Source organism: Lycium barbarum, chromosome 5 (genome assembly GCF_019175385.1).
Source record: "Lycium barbarum isolate Lr01 chromosome 5, ASM1917538v2, whole genome shotgun sequence".
NCBI lineage: Eukaryota > Viridiplantae > Streptophyta > Magnoliopsida > Solanales > Solanaceae > Lycium > Lycium barbarum.
This window is the reverse complement of record NC_083341.1, coordinates 17,961,607-17,978,697: the sequence shown is the minus strand read 5'-3', so window position 1 is coordinate 17,978,697 and position 17,091 is coordinate 17,961,607. Positions and strand designations below refer to the sequence as shown.

At 35.6% G+C, this 17,091-nt stretch overlaps 2 protein-coding genes across 4 annotated transcripts; both read right to left on the bottom strand.

The window, feature by feature from the left end:
* Positions 1-117: 117 nt before the first annotated feature.
* LOC132640612 (SEC12-like protein 2) lies at positions 118-9,154 on the bottom strand. Of its 3 annotated transcripts, XM_060357277.1 has the most exons (11): positions 8,714-9,150; positions 8,582-8,623; positions 7,600-7,694; positions 7,059-7,206; positions 4,091-4,182; positions 3,900-3,996; positions 3,475-3,550; positions 3,253-3,373; positions 1,030-1,146; positions 873-943; positions 118-416 (listed from the first exon to the last, which is right to left on the bottom strand). In XM_060357277.1, the coding sequence occupies exons 1-11, from the start codon at positions 8,924-8,926 to the stop codon at positions 310-312; spliced, it is 1,179 nt and encodes a 392-aa protein (XP_060213260.1). In that variant the 5' UTR covers positions 8,927-9,150; the 3' UTR covers positions 118-309. The 3 variants fall into 3 exon arrangements, 2 of the variants coding, with proteins under 2 accessions (XP_060213260.1, XP_060213261.1); XM_060357278.1 differs by lacking the exon at positions 8,582-8,623 and having other exon boundaries at positions 8,714-9,148; XR_009582299.1 differs by lacking the exons at positions 118-416; positions 873-943 and adding an exon at positions 1,472-1,632 and having other exon boundaries at positions 8,714-9,154.
* A 2,771-nt stretch (positions 9,155-11,925) lies between these two features.
* Positions 11,926-16,502, bottom strand: LOC132640609 (L-ascorbate oxidase homolog). Its single transcript, XM_060357273.1, has 9 exons — positions 16,282-16,502; positions 15,967-16,151; positions 15,743-15,852; positions 14,789-15,059; positions 14,138-14,234; positions 13,651-13,996; positions 12,886-13,251; positions 12,720-12,798; positions 11,926-12,405 (listed from the first exon to the last, which is right to left on the bottom strand). The coding sequence occupies exons 2-9, from the start codon at positions 16,102-16,104 to the stop codon at positions 12,202-12,204; spliced, it is 1,611 nt and encodes a 536-aa protein (XP_060213256.1). The 5' UTR covers positions 16,105-16,151; positions 16,282-16,502; the 3' UTR covers positions 11,926-12,201.
* Between the last annotated feature and the right edge of the window lie 589 nt (positions 16,503-17,091).

Here is a 17,091-nt window from a genome sequence, read left to right as displayed (position 1 = left end):
CGATTTGAAAGATTGTGAGCCCTTCTGATATGATCTGAAGGTCAAAGAGGGGTTGGAGGTAAAACCTACAATTTTAAGTAATTAATCTGCCAAATAAAATTGCAAGATGGAAGAGTACACCCAGTCAACAGCTTGTTTTATACAGTGAGAATATAATGAAGGACAAGTTGTATTTAAACTGTCTTAACACTTGAAGCACACTAAAAACACCAGAGATCTATTAACTTGAAGCCTACTGCTCTAGAGACAAACCTTAGAAAATGTCACAAATATCATTTTCACCTATAACATTACTTTGGGTAAAGCTCATCATTTTAATAGAGAGTTTAGCTCCAATGGAAGAATCCCGTTGCTTGCTGCGTAATATACAGCAATTGCAATCAAAAGAACGAGTATAATGATCCGCAAGCTCAGACCTGCAAATGTAAACAATATGTTTAATGACATAATTACCATAGCAATGGTCGATTATGCATGCACAAAGCATGACACTTGATGGCAAGACTAGAAGGAGATCTAACGCTATATACACACACACACACACACCAGTTGGACAAAATGTATCCAGATTAATGCAGGTACAAATGACCTGACCAAACTTAAATCAACTGAAATGCTAACAAAGACTATTTCTACCACATATATTTGCAGTTGTTTCCTACTAGTTCATGTCATCAGCAATATCAACTTTTTTTCTTACATGACGGTCGAGTTAAAACTAAACTAATCAGGATCAACAATAGAAGCTTACAAACTACAAATGTTAGGCTCTCTTTTGGGACTCGGCTGGCTACCTCTAGCAACCACCCCACATAAACTAGCTACTCTCCATCACCATGTTCCTGATATTGATATGCAAATTAAATACTCACCACTTTTCTTCTCTTCGTCCTTTATAATTGTCACTCTCACTCTTGAATCCATGGAGGCAGAAAGCAAAGCCCTGAAAAAAAGCAAAAAGTTTAGAACTGTTTGTGTTGCCTGCAGGCTTTTACAGTTACTAACAGGAGCATGAAAAACATTTAGGACCTCGAATCTTCTGAGAACTTCAATGTTGTTACAAGACCAAGATGAGCCTTCTTTACCACATTTTGCACTTGAAAATTGTTGGAAGACGCTATCAGAACATCTCCCTCAATTGTTCCTCTGCAAAAGAAAGTGAAACAGGCAGCTTTTAAGTTACCAAGAACATATTCTATGCCACATCGTTATTACTTCAACTATTCAGTATTATAAGATGTCGACAGGATGATGGTAGTTTCATGCGGATCATCATGCATGATATGAACTTGTGGAAAATCCACTGAAATTTTTACAACCTAAATGTAAGTTGTTCTTAAACATATCAGCTGGAGAACCTGAAATCAATTCCATAGTCTCGCGGAAACAATTTCATGATGTCTCTTAAGAAACAAGCTAACAATTTGACATTTTACTCTGAAATTTGGTAGCTTTCTTCAATGATACAGACCTAATCATACAAGAGCAAGCATCTTCATAATACGTTCCATCAAAACTCAATCAGCCACTTATTTTTTACTGATGTTGGTGTCCAGGCTAGTTTGTGCACACGTCGACTAATCCACCAGGCAGTCTCCTACAACCCACAAGCACAGGTGGGGTCCAGTAAACCTGCAAGCAAGGTTAGCAGGTGGACCCACACTAATTATTATTACTACTAATATAGAAGCCGGAAAGAGAGGAACTTGAGCCCGTCCTACTTAGGAGGGCTTTTGGTTAAATTAGTCTGCACTTTTGGTTCTCACTGGTTGCCAGACATGTGTTACTCTAGCTGCTCTATAACGTTCTACATGTATTTTACTATTTTTTCCTTATGCAGTACAAAATACTTGGAGGACACGTGATGCTAAAATTATGACATGTTTAAGTTGTGCGTCAGCTTTTACACGTGGTAATATCTTGGGTTTCTTACTGCCATGTAATTTCTCTCTTTCACCCTATAGGTTGGCTTTGTTAGCTAACTTCTGCAGGTTTCTTTTGTTCAGTGATCCGATCTTTTACTGCATGTTTAACACACACCTCAAGACATTTTAATAAATCGAATCAAGTTTTCTGTTTTTTCCAAATGCTCAAATTTTGAGTCAATCTCCAACTCCCACCTCTACATAAGAATCTCTTTTCAAAGATACAATCACACTGCAGTGTTGAAGCCTACTTTGCTAGATTACTTTTTCTAATCTGATTTTGATGACAAGACCAAAGAACATCAATTGTTTTTTTAACTCTATGAGTAATCTGATAAAGACGAGTCGCTTTATTATTTTTTATTTGCTCGACGAATAAGGATGACACTAGATTTAGGTAAAAGTTTATACGACTACAAACATGGATTTCCGTTTTTGGCAGAAGTGGATAACTTGGAGTTTTAGGCAAAAGTGAATGGGTGGTTTGTTCAACTCTCAACTGTTCATTTTCGATCTGCACATAAATCCATTTGATAATAAAATCTATTATTTACCAAAAAATGTTATTCTTTCTTGTAATTTTAGCTCGCATTATCAATCTATTAATCTTGTTCTAATGTAAATAACACCTTATTTACAAACTAAATTCATTAATTTCATATTACAACAATAAATACAGCATCTAACACTATTAACGTTTCTTGAAAAGAAACAGAAAAAATGGAGTAGCCAATATTTGATTTATTATGGCGAAAATTACCAATAAGGATTCGGAATATCACATATTGTTTAATCAAAGAGAGATTCAACAACGAAAAGAAAGATCGATCCTAATATATACCAACCTTTTAAAATTTAAAATCAAACCAAACTAAACCAAAAAAGTGTCGATTTTCTTAATTAATCAGTTTGATTTGTTTTTCACCGAACCGTGAACTCACCTAATTAAACTATATATAATAAAATACACTATATGACAAATTTTTAGCACGGTCCTACAGCTACTAATTGTAGCTTAGCTTCAAATCAGGAATCTCCAGGTATGCTATATCTATGCGTCAACCTCTCCACCACCCCCTTTGGGAGTTGGGACAAGTCAACTAGCTACTTTTCTCCTCTTAGATTATAATTTTAAAAAAAAAAAAAAAAAAAAAAAAAACGTGTTTTTGTAGGCAAATGCTCAAACTCTTTGAAAGGCAGCACTAAGTTTAGCAAATTGTATAAATGGACTTCTTTAAGAATGTTCAGCTATATGGGAAGTTCAGTGGTGCAATGAGATACGTGTTTATAGACATTCGTGGAAGAGAAACCAAAAAACTAGTCTTACACTGCCAGAAGCTTTCCGTTGGGTGAAACATTGAAGGCACAAATAGGATCACGAACAACACGCTTTGATTTTATCCTCTTCCACGTAGTAGTACTCCACTTCGAAATGCTTCCACCTTGATCTTTGCAAATATAAAATACAGGGTTAATTCTTCATACATGCCAAGTGAAGCACTATTTAAAAATAGGTAATTCAGATAAATTTCCAGTATAGCATATCCACCTCGCATTGTGATGATGTATAGAACCTGATTCTCATCGTTAATTGGTGAGAATCTACAAGAGCCAAAAATCTCATCCTGGTACAGAAGACGCTTCAGGTCAGATTACTAAAGCAACAAAGAGAAAGATTGGGGTATATGCCCACACAACTTCCTCAGATTGGGAGTACATAAGAATCCACATGTAACTATTCTTATCTTATTAAAAAGTAAGAATCCACGTATAAAAGAGAACCAGTTTATACAAAGCCAATTGACAGGAGAAACAAAACGTTTAAAAATGAAACTACTCCGCTTTTTGGGTTGTCTAGTGTCAATGAAATCAGAATTTGACATCACTTTGGTCTGTTCTTTTGGTAGGGAAAAAGTGGAACACAACACACTGAACATCTTCCACCATTTAAAAGACATTCAAAGATATTCTTACATTATCCTTCATCAAAGAAGCTACAGATTTTGATTTTGAGACATCCCAAATTCGGCAAGGGCCACTTCCAACAGATGCAAGAAATTTTCCGTCTGGGCTGCATATATAACCGAAAACATTTGAGTCGAAACCCCTCTACCATAAACACATTGCCTTTAGTGCTTAAATTGAAATTAAGCAATACTATGAACCTGAAGTCTAGATCCTTCACAGAAGCATGAGCATTATCCTGATCAAGAATATTTTCCATGCTAGGCCACTTGTAAACCCTCAACTTGCCATCCTGTACTGCACCAAAATTCAATAATCAAGATAATTATAATTTACCTGCACAAACAAGGTGATGTAATTCCAAGTTTAACTCTTTTTTTCTTTTGATTTTTTGATTATTTTTTTTTACTACAAGGACAGCAAGAAAGAAGCGAAGCTGCCTCCTTGATCTAACAAATCAATCATGCCTCAATCCAAAACTAGATGTAATAAATACTCTCCAAATCAAACTTGGCAAAACATAAGGAATGATGAATGATAGCCTTTCATTATGATTGTTTTACCTAAAAGTACACCATCAAAGCCAAGTTGTAAAGTTCAGCATAGAGGATTAGAATAATTTTTCTTCTTTTTTTCGCTTTATTAGAGCAACAGAACAAATCCTATATTTGCTTTGTAAGTTATACTTTTGAATTTTTTTACTCATTATCCTCCCCAACTATTTGGTATGTCACAGCGTAGTTGATTGATTGAATGATTCATTTCTTGGTTAACCTACTCTTTACCCATTAATGTACGGCACCATAGACAGCTCACAACCGCTGAGTATTATGGTCATCATTGTTCTGCAGGCTCATATTACAGCTAGAAGAAACTGATCTTAAATGCTTCATCAAATAGAAGCTGATCTTAAATGTCCATCCACACATTAGTGGCAGTTAGATAGTCATGGATGGATGATGTATAAACTTCCGTCACACTGACAAAAAGGCTGATAACTTCTGTTAATTCCAAAAGCCTTTTTTTTTTTTTTACTCCAAAGAGTCAAAAAGAAGCAGCAAACGTAGAATGAGACAGTGGTCGGAAAAGACTAGCATGGAAGTTCATATTGCCTGACAAAAATATATTCCCTCCTTTAGTTATCTATTAGCATCTAAGGCCTTCTCCTTAAACTGTGCACTATGAAGAGATACTAAGAAAATTCTTAAAATGGAAAAAGACTTGTTTAAAATTTTTCTTTTACTTTGCTACTCCCTCTGTCCCACTTTATGTAATACTTTTCGCTTACCAGGATTCAAACTGCATAAATTATGACCAACATTTTAAGATGTACTTTTTAACCAGTGTTGTCAAAGGCGCACTTTAAGCCCTAAAGCGAGGCTCAAAACATGTTGAGCGCTTCACCTCGCTTTATGTGCGCTTCAGTGTCATCATCAAGGCTCTAAGACATACTTTCCTTGCCAATGAGCCTCTCTTGAAGAAGTGACACTAGATAATTGATATTTCACTTTATCATAGTGTTTTTATACAATTTCTTTGTCCATATATTTGTTATTGATGCTTATTCTCATTAGTCTTGGACTGACATATATCTACATATATATATATATATATATATATATATATATATATATATATATATATATATTTATATTTTTGCACCATTGCATATTTTTTGATTAAAGCCCATGCTTTAATTGCGCTTTGCGCTTAAAGCCCTAGCTGACCTTAGAGCTTTTTTGCGCTTTTGATAACACTATTTTTAACCAAATTGATATGACAAAAGTTGCAACCTAAGTTGCGCGGACTCTACATTTTTGTTGCTGCACCCGTGACGACACAACACGGGTGCGGATGCGGCATTCGGTCAATCCGCATTGGATACTTTGACAGGGGGTTGAGATAAAACAAATTTAAGACATGGGAAATGGCATATCTTCAATCCTTTTTAGCTTTTCCTCTTGGTCAGTATTTGCTATTTATAAGTGTTTTCTTTCTTATAGAAATAGGGATAATTTCTAAATTAATTATTAGCATGTGGTTTTTTGAAAATTAATTTATGTTTTTTAACGCCCATCTTGGAGAGTGAAAATTGAATTCTATAACGTACATGTAAGTTCTCCACAGAATATTTCTCAAAATTTAGAATATCTTTATAGCTCTAGTTTTATAGTTTTGAATTTTTTAGCCGAATCCCAGCACCCGTATCCATACCCAGATCGGTACCCCCGGATTATAAAATGTAGATTTTGCCGAATCCGACCCTTGGATCCGCATCTGTGTCTATTACCCACACCCGAGTTCAAGCAACTTAGGTTGCAACTTATAGTACTTCTCATGTAGCTTTCAAATATATAAATTTTAATCTTAAATATTGAGTTAAGCTAATCCAATTTAGCTTCAAAGTTTAGTCAAATTAACTCTCGAGAAAAGTATTACATAAATTGGGACAGAGGGAGTACTAATTACCTTCAGCAATTCATCATTTCTGAAAGAGTTAAAAGTTGTTCTGACATCTTTCTTACAACAAAGAATTAAATGGCTTCTAAAGGTAAGGTACCAACGTGGGATCCAGAATGTGAGTCAAAACATTGCCACTAGATACTCGTTACTAAGACCGAAGAAATCTTTATCCCTTAAAGATTGATGCCAAAGAATTGGGCTATAATCCTGAGTTTAGTCCCTTCTCTTGTACATATAATTATAACTTGGGGGCAGAACAAGGTCAGAGCGGAAAACAAACCCGCTTTAAAGAGCGCTTTCAGCAACCTTTCTCAATCAGGTCACTATCTGCAACCTTTACAGTTTAATGCAGGGAGAACATGTGTACCACCATTGTTTCTTTTGTGTAATTAGTGATATAAACTAGTAGTGCTATAATTCGTACTCAGATTATCTCCTCCTTTTCCTTTACAGACAATCTAACTCATAGCATACAAGAATATTTTAGAGGGTAAAATAAACAAAGACCGACTTTTCTGGTTATGCTTTTAAATGTCCATCTTTTACCAAAATACAAGAACGGAATCTTATAAAACTGGCCTTCTAAAACATTATATACACAATGAACAAAACAGTAGTGCCTTCTTGTTGAACAGTTTTCCTTCAATGGAAACCAACAACCATACTTTCATTTCAGCCTGAAATAGTTTAAGGAAAGATATCTACCTCACCGCCGACAGCAAGTAAAGAACCTTCATTGTTAAAAGTCAACGCTAATTGTTGTCCAACATCTTGCAATGGCTCAAGTACTCTCTCAGATGATATCAGATCCAATGAACGGTTTTCATCTCTCTGAAAATCCCAGTCAAACCATCTACACAGGAAGCACATTGTTAGATGCTGACGCAAGCTACTCGCTAAAGTATAGGCAAGAGTTCGAAGCTTAAACACTACAAGCGGTCTGCTGTGGACTAAGTTCGCTAAAGCAACTAACCAGATAGAGGATTGAATAATCATAGAACTAATCAATTTCAAAAAGTTGTAGATGGTTTGACCTGGATGTACTGCCAAGTGATATCACTTCAGCCTTAACTACATGGGCCACTAAATGTTCTATTGGTAACTGTATGCTTTTATGATTCTACGCTCCCCTCAGCCCATGCCACCACTCACAAGTCACAAAGTGAGGAGTGAAAAGAAAGAAGAGAATACTCAAAATGAACAGTACTCTAAGCCTTGAAAGCAAATCCAATTGCACAAACTTTACCTGCAGCTTTTTGGCAATGAACATATAAGACCTGCTCCACCTGGATGTACTGCCATCCTATAAGGCAGATCACCACCAGTGCCTAACCTAGCCACCTTCAACAAAGCACATATTTTTAGCAAGCTGATTCAAGGAGATGTAATGTATCATGTTTTTATAAAAAAAAAATAAAAAAATGAGGTAACTGTATCATGTTTTTATAATGTTTCAAGAAAAACAGAAGTGAAGAGCATACACAGCAATGGAATTAAAGTTAATTGACCAATCATAAAAGGTCACTGATAAGTTGATGCTTCCCGTACTTAATTATTTAAGGCTCTTATAAAAAAGATAGTAGTCAACCCATCCAAGCCCTCTAATCCTTCAGCAAGCAGAATTTAGGCTTCACCAAAAAATTTCCCAAGACAAAATATATTTTGATGCCCAAAAGTGGTTTTATCATGTACTCCTCCAATTCAATTTATAATGGCAGTGCTTGACTCAGCACAAAGTTTAAGATCTTCATTTTGACTCACATAACATACTAGTGGCTGTTGAAGGAGATTTAAATTAATGATTGAAAGATTAGATTGATCAAGAACTCATCAAATCAAAAGTATAAATTTCAAAATATTTAATTGATTCGGTTTCTCGAAAGTTGAGATTCTGGTGGAAGCTTGACTGAAATAGAATAGCGTCAACCATATTCGAAAAGTTTCAAAATGGAAACAAGACAACATGCTCCGTGTGATACAACAAGTGGGGCATAGAGAGGTTGTTCCCGATAGATCCTTGGCTCAAGAAAAATATTTTTCAAAACAAGTTGGATAAACATAGAAGTAAAAATCTATGATGAAAATATCGAAGAAATAGTATTGACAACAAAATGGAAACAATATTCATATAAATCACTAAACCAAACAATGATGCATGTTCAAAAGTTCAAGAAATTAGTTGACTGTAATCATAGGCAGATCGAGAATTTAAATTCTATGGGTTCAACCTTAAGATCTAACCCGCAGCCGCCACCCTTCGGGTGCGCACCCTGGCTCAAATTTGTAAAGTTATGGTTCATATCTACTATATTTATTACAAATTTAATGATTTATAAATAGAAAGAAGTTTTATGACTTACAGGTTGATCGCTGAGGACATTAGTGTCAAAATGGAATTTGGCAAGAATGAGAGCGTTACGAATACCGCTATTCCCTTCACCGCCACCTCCAGCAAGGACAACATAACTTCCCGGCGGTGCCGATTCCGATGGCGGTTCGACGGCGCTTTGGGGGACCCAACCAGCACCGTAAATTGGGACGCCGTAGTTCTTTGAATTGGGTGAATCCGTCATTTTTGGGTTGAAGAGTATTGAGATGAAAGGGATTGATTGATCCAGGAGATGATGGGAAGTAATTAATAAGCCCTAGAGTAAAGTTTTGAGTTTGGCTTGTCAAATGAATTTAGCAAACGAGGAATTAGATGACATGATCTTCATCTTCATCTTATTCTCTTTGCGCTTGACAATTGTGTAATCCTAACTTCACTTCTCTACACAGTTTTAACAGCTTGTTTGGATGGTTGTTACCTATTGTAATTTGTTGTCAGTTTAAATACAATATTTATTTTGATTGTTACTTTAATGTATGTTAATTTCATCGTTACGTAATCATGAAAAATCATATGTAACGATCGCATGGTTAATTACCCATTGAGGGATTGAAGGAATTGGGGCGTGAATTTAACCCTATGTTTGGATGGTTGTTTCCCGTGGTTCATTAATGTACAGTATGGTGTTGTATTGTACTGTATTAATGAATATAATGTTTGGATAGACTGTATCGTTTGTTGTGGTTTAATAACATTTGTATTGTTTGGTTTGACTGTATGGTAATGTATAATAACTTGTAAGTTTACTAAAATATCCTTAACTCTTAATTAGAAATTAGTTTATATATATTAATAAAACTCAGGTAAAGAATAAAATATAAACTTTAAAAAATAAGTAGGTAGTGGGTGGGGGTGGTGGAGGGGTGGATGGCGTGAGGTGGGTGGTTGTGGTATGAGGATGGGGGTGGGATTGGGTGGTGGTGAGGGGCAGTGGGTGGGGGTGGTGGAGGGTGGATGGCGTGAGGTGGGTAGTTGTGGTATGAGGGTGGGGGTGGGATTGGGTGGTGGTAAGGGGTAGTGGGTGGTGGAGGGGTGGGTGGTTGTGAGGTGGGTTGTTGTATGATAAGGGTGGGCGTAGTGGGGGTGAGTTGTTGTGGGTTGGGGTTGGGCGGTAGTAAGGGCTAGTGGGTGGTGGTTGGGGTGGGTGGCAGAGGATTGGGGTAGTTGGGGGTGGGAGTGGGAGTGGGTGGTAGGGCGGGAGTGGGGTGGGGGTGAGTGGGATGGATGGTGGAGGGTGGGGCATGGGTGGGGTGGGATGGATGGTGGAGAGTGGGGTAGGGGTCAGTGGTAGGGTGGGGTTGGGGTGGGGTATAATGGAGAAATGAAATATGTAACCACGGAAAAACCACCAAATATGTGGTTATAAAAATTAGGACTTTTCATGGTTATATAACTATGAAATGAACCACGGATTTACAACACCATATCAAATAATTTTAAGAACAATCAAAACAAACGTGATTTCATATAAAATCATACATTAATGAACCACGGGAAGCCACCATCCAAACAAGGGGTAAGGGTTTGAGGGTTTTGAAGTGTATATATCTTTCTTTGATGAGAATTAATGGAATTTCATTATTGAGTAAATTTCTGTTTGATATTGGATTACTTTTAGATTTAGTTAAATCAATTTTAAATATTTTTTTTTGCAGATAAATGTATTTCTGAAAATTAAATAATTTGTATGTAATGTCCAGTAATCGGGACGTCAGAAATAATTTTCATTTTCTAAGCAAAACGGGAATACATACTACTCCCTCCTGTTCAAAATAAGTGCCTACTTACGTAGTTAAGAATGAATTGATTTTATTTTTTCTGATATGCCTTTATTAAGTGCTAAGTGATTAAATTACAATGTGTCGAGTGAATAGTAATATGCAAAAAAAATTTGAAACTGAAAAAAAAATTAATATGCAAATTTTAATTAACGATAGTTAAGTCAAAATATCTATTTTTTCCTAAAAATTAGTTTTTTTTTAAATGGTGTGCTAAAGGTTAAAGTGAACATTTATTTTTGAACAAGAGAGAGTAGTAGTAGAGTTTTATAATTGACCAATTTCGCAATTTTTAAGTACGACTATGTTCAAACACTTTTTTTTTTAAAAATAACTTGATATAGTTAATTAAGGTTGATCAATAATCAAAAATATCGATTACTTTTTTATTCAGTAGCAAGAGACCAATTTCTATATTTTGTGAAGAAAATATACTTTATATACATCATTTAAGTATAACTATGTTCAAACTTAATTCTTTGTTTTAGAGATAGTTAATTAATTGAGGATAATTATTTGTCGAGGAGATTGATTACTTTCGTATTCAATAGCAAGAGACCAATTTCAAGATTTTGTGTAAAACAATATACATAAGTTGTATCGAGCTACATACAGTTCTATGGTGCTTTATCGAGCAAACTATGTTTTTGTAATAGATAAACAAATGTTTTTTTATATAATGTAGAAAGAAGATTTTTGTTTGTGCAAAAGAACACAAATAAAGTATAACCATAATGAAAATAGATTAAAGAGATGTCGTGATTTGATTTTTTTAACAGGCCATACTCTTGGATAAATTTTCTGGATACTGGCAATCAAATTGTGTTCATATGTTTAATTAATAACCCGGCAACCAATAGTGCATCTTTAAAAACAAAAAATTGAAGTATGAACACATATAACTTAACAATGATAAATTTAGATGAAAAATACATCTTATATTTTTATCCAAAAAAAGATAGAACTAATTAACACATATTTCACTTTTTTTATTACAGATATACTTAAAGAATGACATGCTAAGTTACTACAAAATCTTTCTTTCAGATAACCACCGAATGATTCTGACACACTGGTCGTAGAAAAAACTCATCTTTTACTCTATATCATGCCATAGAGATCATTTATCATGGAATGTCCATTTAGGTTATACTCTTTTAGCTTCCTTCAATACAGCAATTGCATGTTCAGCCAAGATTTCATAAATATTGGGCTTTACAAGTCTATGAGAAACTGTTATGCTCATTTTAATAGAGGTTATCAAATCACTTTTGGTAATTCTTAGAATTTGAAAATTCTTTCCTTTCATTAATTATATTCTATTATGGTTATTTGCCTCATGCAATTGCAGGATCATCGTATAAAGATTGGATTCAGAATTCAAACTCAATGGGTTTAAGATCCGTTCTTTGAGAATATGGCACGATACTTAGTATTTATATATTACTTTAAAAATGTTAGGTTCAATTGAACCGACTCCCAGCTGCCTTTGATGAATCTATCTGGCAGGAACTCAGAACTAGTTCAACAAAAACTTGGCCACCAATCACAAAATACTCGTAAGTTAATTTGATTTGCTTGTTATGTAGTACAACATAAGAAGCAAGTAGTTTCTTTGCCGCATCTCTTGTAGCCAACCTCTTATGACCAAGAAAATTTTGACTTAATAATCTTCATCCAATTAAAGATGTCGCCCAGCAGCTTTGCCACAGAGGAGAGCATTGGTAGGTATGCCATATTCGTTAGCTAAACTGGCTGTTGGATTGTAGACTCTGAGGTAAACTTGCTGTCCAAGATATTGCCTATCCCACATTGCAGACCTTAAATTCCACATTCCTTGGTTGTCCAAGGAGACATATATAGCAGTCCAAGATTTAGGATAAACCTGCAAGAAACATTTCATGTTGAAGCTTAAAACTGCTATTCAGCTTTTCATGAACCGATCGTACTTCACTTAAACGATTTAAATTTACATATACTGACAATGTAAAAGATTTTTAAAATATCAGTACAGCTTTACTTGTTGTAACAAGCATGCTTTGCAGGTTACCATTCCAAACTTTGCTATAAAAGTTACTTGTAGTTGAATTTTAAGCAGCCTGATAGTGTAACATTTTTTATACTGTTGGTGTATATTAGTTGGACTGTTTACTTAATGTCCTTAAACAGTTGAATTGCCATGGGGTAAATTGGAGTTACCTGTGTAGTATGTCTAGTAAGAGTATCAACAAGATTATACCCTTTTCTACTACCTTGTGTCCAAGTACCTGCTCCGAAACTGCAAATATTAACAGTAGGAAGAGTTAGAAGACAAAGACTACCTCACACTAGGTGTAATGAAAGCTTTTTAGTGGTTACAACATACCCTACGACCCAGAAATCATAACCGTCAAGATGCCAAGATTGCATTGTGTCTTCATTGTTTTGGAAAACGATTTCGAGGAACTCATGGAGAGAAGATGGCAGCACAGCTGTAGCTAGGTTTGGAGAACCCGCTGTTGGAGCAGTTGGAATGGAATCCAAAGTGAAAACCCCCGGGATATTAAAGTGATCAGCAAGCTTCAGAGGGGTGTCAGGATTGATGTAAGAAATGCCATTGACAGCGTATCTCTGCTTCCCTCTGATAAGTGGTGCAGAGTTGGCAAGTAAAATTGTCCTTGAAGGTGTAATTTTTCCATAATGGAATGAACCCTGAGGATTTGGTCTAGCTGCATTTGATGTCAGATTCCACCTTCAAAAGGAAAACAACTAGTTAGGTTATTGAAGAGTTATAACCATCATAGTAGTGAACTTTTCCTTCCCACATTCCAAATTATATGCTTGACTCTATAATGCTAAGCTGGTGCAACATAATAATGACCCCCATTAAGTACACTGGAGTAGGAGACTATGTCATTTCCCTTGCATAACAAATAGTTTACTGTCTGGAGTGTTCTTAGTGCGACCAGTGTTATTGGTAAAATTTTCAAGGTTGCCCTTCACCTAGAGATCTATGAACGTCTAGGTGAATCAAATGAAAAAGTTACATGACTAAATGCAACAAAAGAAATCAGGATTTTTCTAAACCTTGAGAGGCCGTAATGCATTGGTGTGAGAGGCAGTCTAATAGTGTACACTGGATAATGTCTACCTGATTGATCTGGCTTGCACCAAAGACCACTGAAATTGATCAGCTGGACCAGCTGGCACAGGTCCAGATACGGGTGTTTGAGAATTTGTGTAGTGGAGCACTGAAGTGGTAGTAAGAACAGTCGTTGTGAACCTTGTAGATGCAACAATGTAGTAGTCCTTTGGAGATTGATCCAATGTGACAAGGATAGATAAAGATTGACCAACATGGACATCAAAAGAATCGTATAAGTTTTGAATGACATGGGATCCTTCAACCTCGACCAGCTTCATCTTGTGGCCCTGAATTCTGAAATTGATGGTAGTCTTGAAACCCACATTTGAAATCCTGAACATGTATGTTTTTCCTGAAGAGCAACAGCAAGATCACCGTTATTAATGAGTTGTTACTTCTAGAGGATAAAAGAGCAGTACATTTTGATGGTGAATAAAATTTCAGTAACAAACAAAGACACTAGAGAAGATAGCTTTGAAATGCTGAGAATAACCTTGATCACCAGCGAAAGTTGACTGCTTTTGACCATTTATAAGGAGACCATCTGGGAAGGGAAGAGACTTCCCCGAATCCAAAATTTGTCGCAATGCCTGCAAGTACCCAGGATATGAAGAAATTGAGAATATTTACATAATTTAGAATTCTTCCAACATGAGAGCAATGGAAAACTTCAAATAATTCCAACAAGCATTTTGTTAATTGGGTTGACATTTTCTCAAAATTCTTAAAAATGATAACATCACATATGCATCAAAATCTTTAGATTATAGTCGAAAGGAATGAAAATTACATTTCATTAGATGTTTCAAATATATCAAGAAAGAAGACATTAATATATATATATATATATATATATATCATTAGATGATCCAAGAATTAGGGTCCTCAATAAGTTACTCCTAGCATATATCACAGGCAGAACTAGAGAGACAGCTATGGGTTCAGCTGAACCCAGTATCTTTGGTTAAAACTCTGTATTTGCTGTTAAGAAATTCGATTAATATGTAGTATAACTTATGCATAACTAAGTAAGCTGTCTTTTTAGCATTCAGAACTCATAAACTCAAATCTTTTGGCTCCGCCTATGTAACTGATGGTAGCTAAATTTATAGAAAAGACTGCAAGAAATAGGCAGTAGACTCACCTTATGACTAGTCTTGTACCAATCACCAATAAGTAAACTGAAATCTCCATCAGGTTTTGCATATGGAACAGGGATTACAGATCTTGCATAAACATTAAGTACTCCAAAACCTCCAGCAGCCCTGTGCAGTTGGGTTGAAGGGAAGTATGAATAGCTTCCAATCTGGTCTTTAGCTTGGAACTTGTAAGTGTAATTTGCGTTTGGAGGAATAGGACAATTAGTCCCCAAAACTCCGTCTTGCCAAGAGTTCTTTCTCTGTTTGATTCCGTTCCTAAACATGACAAGCAATTTTAAATTTAACTCTACACTTTCTAGCTCTTCTATCCATGAACACTCAAGCAACAGAAGTATCAAGAGAATGCAGCATCCAAGTCAGTTGCCACAATCCAAAAGGCGAATACATCTTAAAAGAAATAAATGTACTAAACAAAATTAACCGTCAATAAGGGTGTGATTGGTATGGAGGAAAACATTTCCTAATGAAATGTTTTCCAAGCATGTTTAGTTGGACAAATTGTTCTGGGAAACATTTCCTTTAGAAAAATAAGTTCCTTAAAAATGAGTAAAAGCACTCTCGTAATGAAAGTCCCCTAATTGAAGTAGGGACAACAAGTTTCATAAGAGACATTCCAAGTTCATTATCCCTCTCCACCCACCCAACTTCCCGAACCCCTACCCCTTGAACATCCCACCCCCCGCCACCCCCGAACCCCCACTCCTCACCCCCACCCCCATAGTGTTTTGCTAGATTATATATAAATGCTCTTAGGATAATATTCTGCTTACTTTTCATACACTAGAAATAAGTAAGAAACCGACTTGTTTTCCATGAAATTTTCTTATAAGAAAACATTTTCCTTCATACCAAACACACCCTAATTAGGTATTAAGAAGTTATGGCCATATTCAAGCAAATGTGAGTACAAAAATGGGTAGATTGGAAAGGAAACTCACCATGTCAAGAGAAATGGCTCGTCCAACTTATTAATCAAGTTGAGGATGACATTTTCATTAGTGACAAGATCAAGCTTAGGACCAGGGAATTGACCATTGATAAGTATCACCTACAGGTTCAAAGATCAGAAACAAAAAGAAGTTCCTGATTAACTCATATCAAGACAAACAGAATAATGTAAACAGCATCCAGCTAGACAACTAAAAGCAAAGATAGTGCCAACCTGCTGAGAAGCACCTAATGGAGAAGCCATTCCATAAGTGGCAGTCCATGTGAAGTATCTATAAGCATCCTCTGCTTTTACCACAACCAAAAAAGTCAAGATTCCACAAAGCAGATGAAGCAAAGCTAGTTTCCCCATTGGAGCAGTGATAAAAGAATAAACACCAAAACCCCTTCACAATATACCTGCAAAGTCCCAGTTCACATAATATGTAACAGATCTTCAAGTAAAAAACACCATTAAGCAACTCTTGAACATGCTCAATGTAAGAACAAAAAAAGTAGCAGCTCTAAACAGAACAAGAAAGGAACATACCAAGTACTTTAAGTAGCTAGCTGAGTGTTTCTATAAAAATGGAAAGAATTAAAGAATGTATATATGAATCTATTTTTTTTTCTTGGTTCTTGAGAGGTTGTGAAGCAGTTTGAATATGAAGCAACACATAAATAATGAATTGGTAGGTAAAGCATGGTTCATTTGGATGGGTCCTAGCTATCTTAATGCCGACTCTCATATTAGGTGCATTCACGCGTTTTCACATATTTATGGGACATTACCCATATTTTCTATATTTAGATTGATTCCCTTCTCTCTCTCTCTCTCTGTCATTTCTTATAGTTTGCTACTATTCATTTTCCAGGTGTAAAGAGAGAGGATACAGAAGAATGGATATAGAAGTTTAGAAATGATTGGCTAGTACATAAGGATTAAAGTTGCAGCCAGCAAATATTAGAGAAAACGACAAATATGATTCCCTATGTTTTGGCAAGTTTAACCTTAAATATACTTACGAATAGTTTTGGTTCCTCAAAAATTGCACCATATACTAGAAATGCCCTAAATCGAGCAGAAATTGCATCTCAAAAAACTGTACTTAACACTAGAAATAGATCATAAATAGCAAAATTGTACAAATTATACTTCCTAATGCGAGTTCATGTTAAAAAAAAAATTACACAATTTTATTAAATCTAACCGTAGAGTTTGTAGAACTTTTGACAAAAACCAAAAGTTCACTTTTGACAACTTTAAAGGATTAAAGCGGCCAAAAAAAATTAATTATGCACTTGAGCCTATCGGAATGTAAAGGCCCAGCCCATGAATATATTTAAGGGATTACTTTGA

What these genes read in the sequence shown, in the direction of transcription:
- LOC132640612 (XM_060357277.1), bottom strand. Translation starts at nt 8,926, where the DNA reads ATGACGGATTCACCCAATTCAAAGAACTACGGCGTCCCAATTTACGGT. An exon ending in GCTGCGGGTTAGATCTTAAG is followed by an intron (nt 7,695 to 8,581) that starts GTTGAACCCATA and finishes GCTTTGTTGAAG; the next exon opens with GTGGCTAGGTTAGGCACTGG. An exon ending in AAGTTCTCAGAAGATTCGAG is followed by an intron (nt 944 to 1,029) that starts GTCCTAAATGTT and finishes GCTTTTTTTCAG; the next exon opens with GGCTTTGCTTTCTGCCTCCA.
- LOC132640609 (XM_060357273.1), bottom strand. Translation starts at nt 16,104, where the DNA reads ATGGGGAAACTAGCTTTGCTTCATCTGCTTTGTGGAATCTTGACTTTT. An exon ending in AACTTTCGCTGGTGATCAAG is followed by an intron (nt 13,997 to 14,137) that starts GTTATTCTCAGC and finishes GTTGCTCTTCAG; the next exon opens with GAAAAACATACATGTTCAGG. An exon ending in GTGCAAGCCAGATCAATCAG is followed by an intron (nt 13,252 to 13,650) that starts GTAGACATTATC and finishes TTCCTTTTGAAG; the next exon opens with GTGGAATCTGACATCAAATG.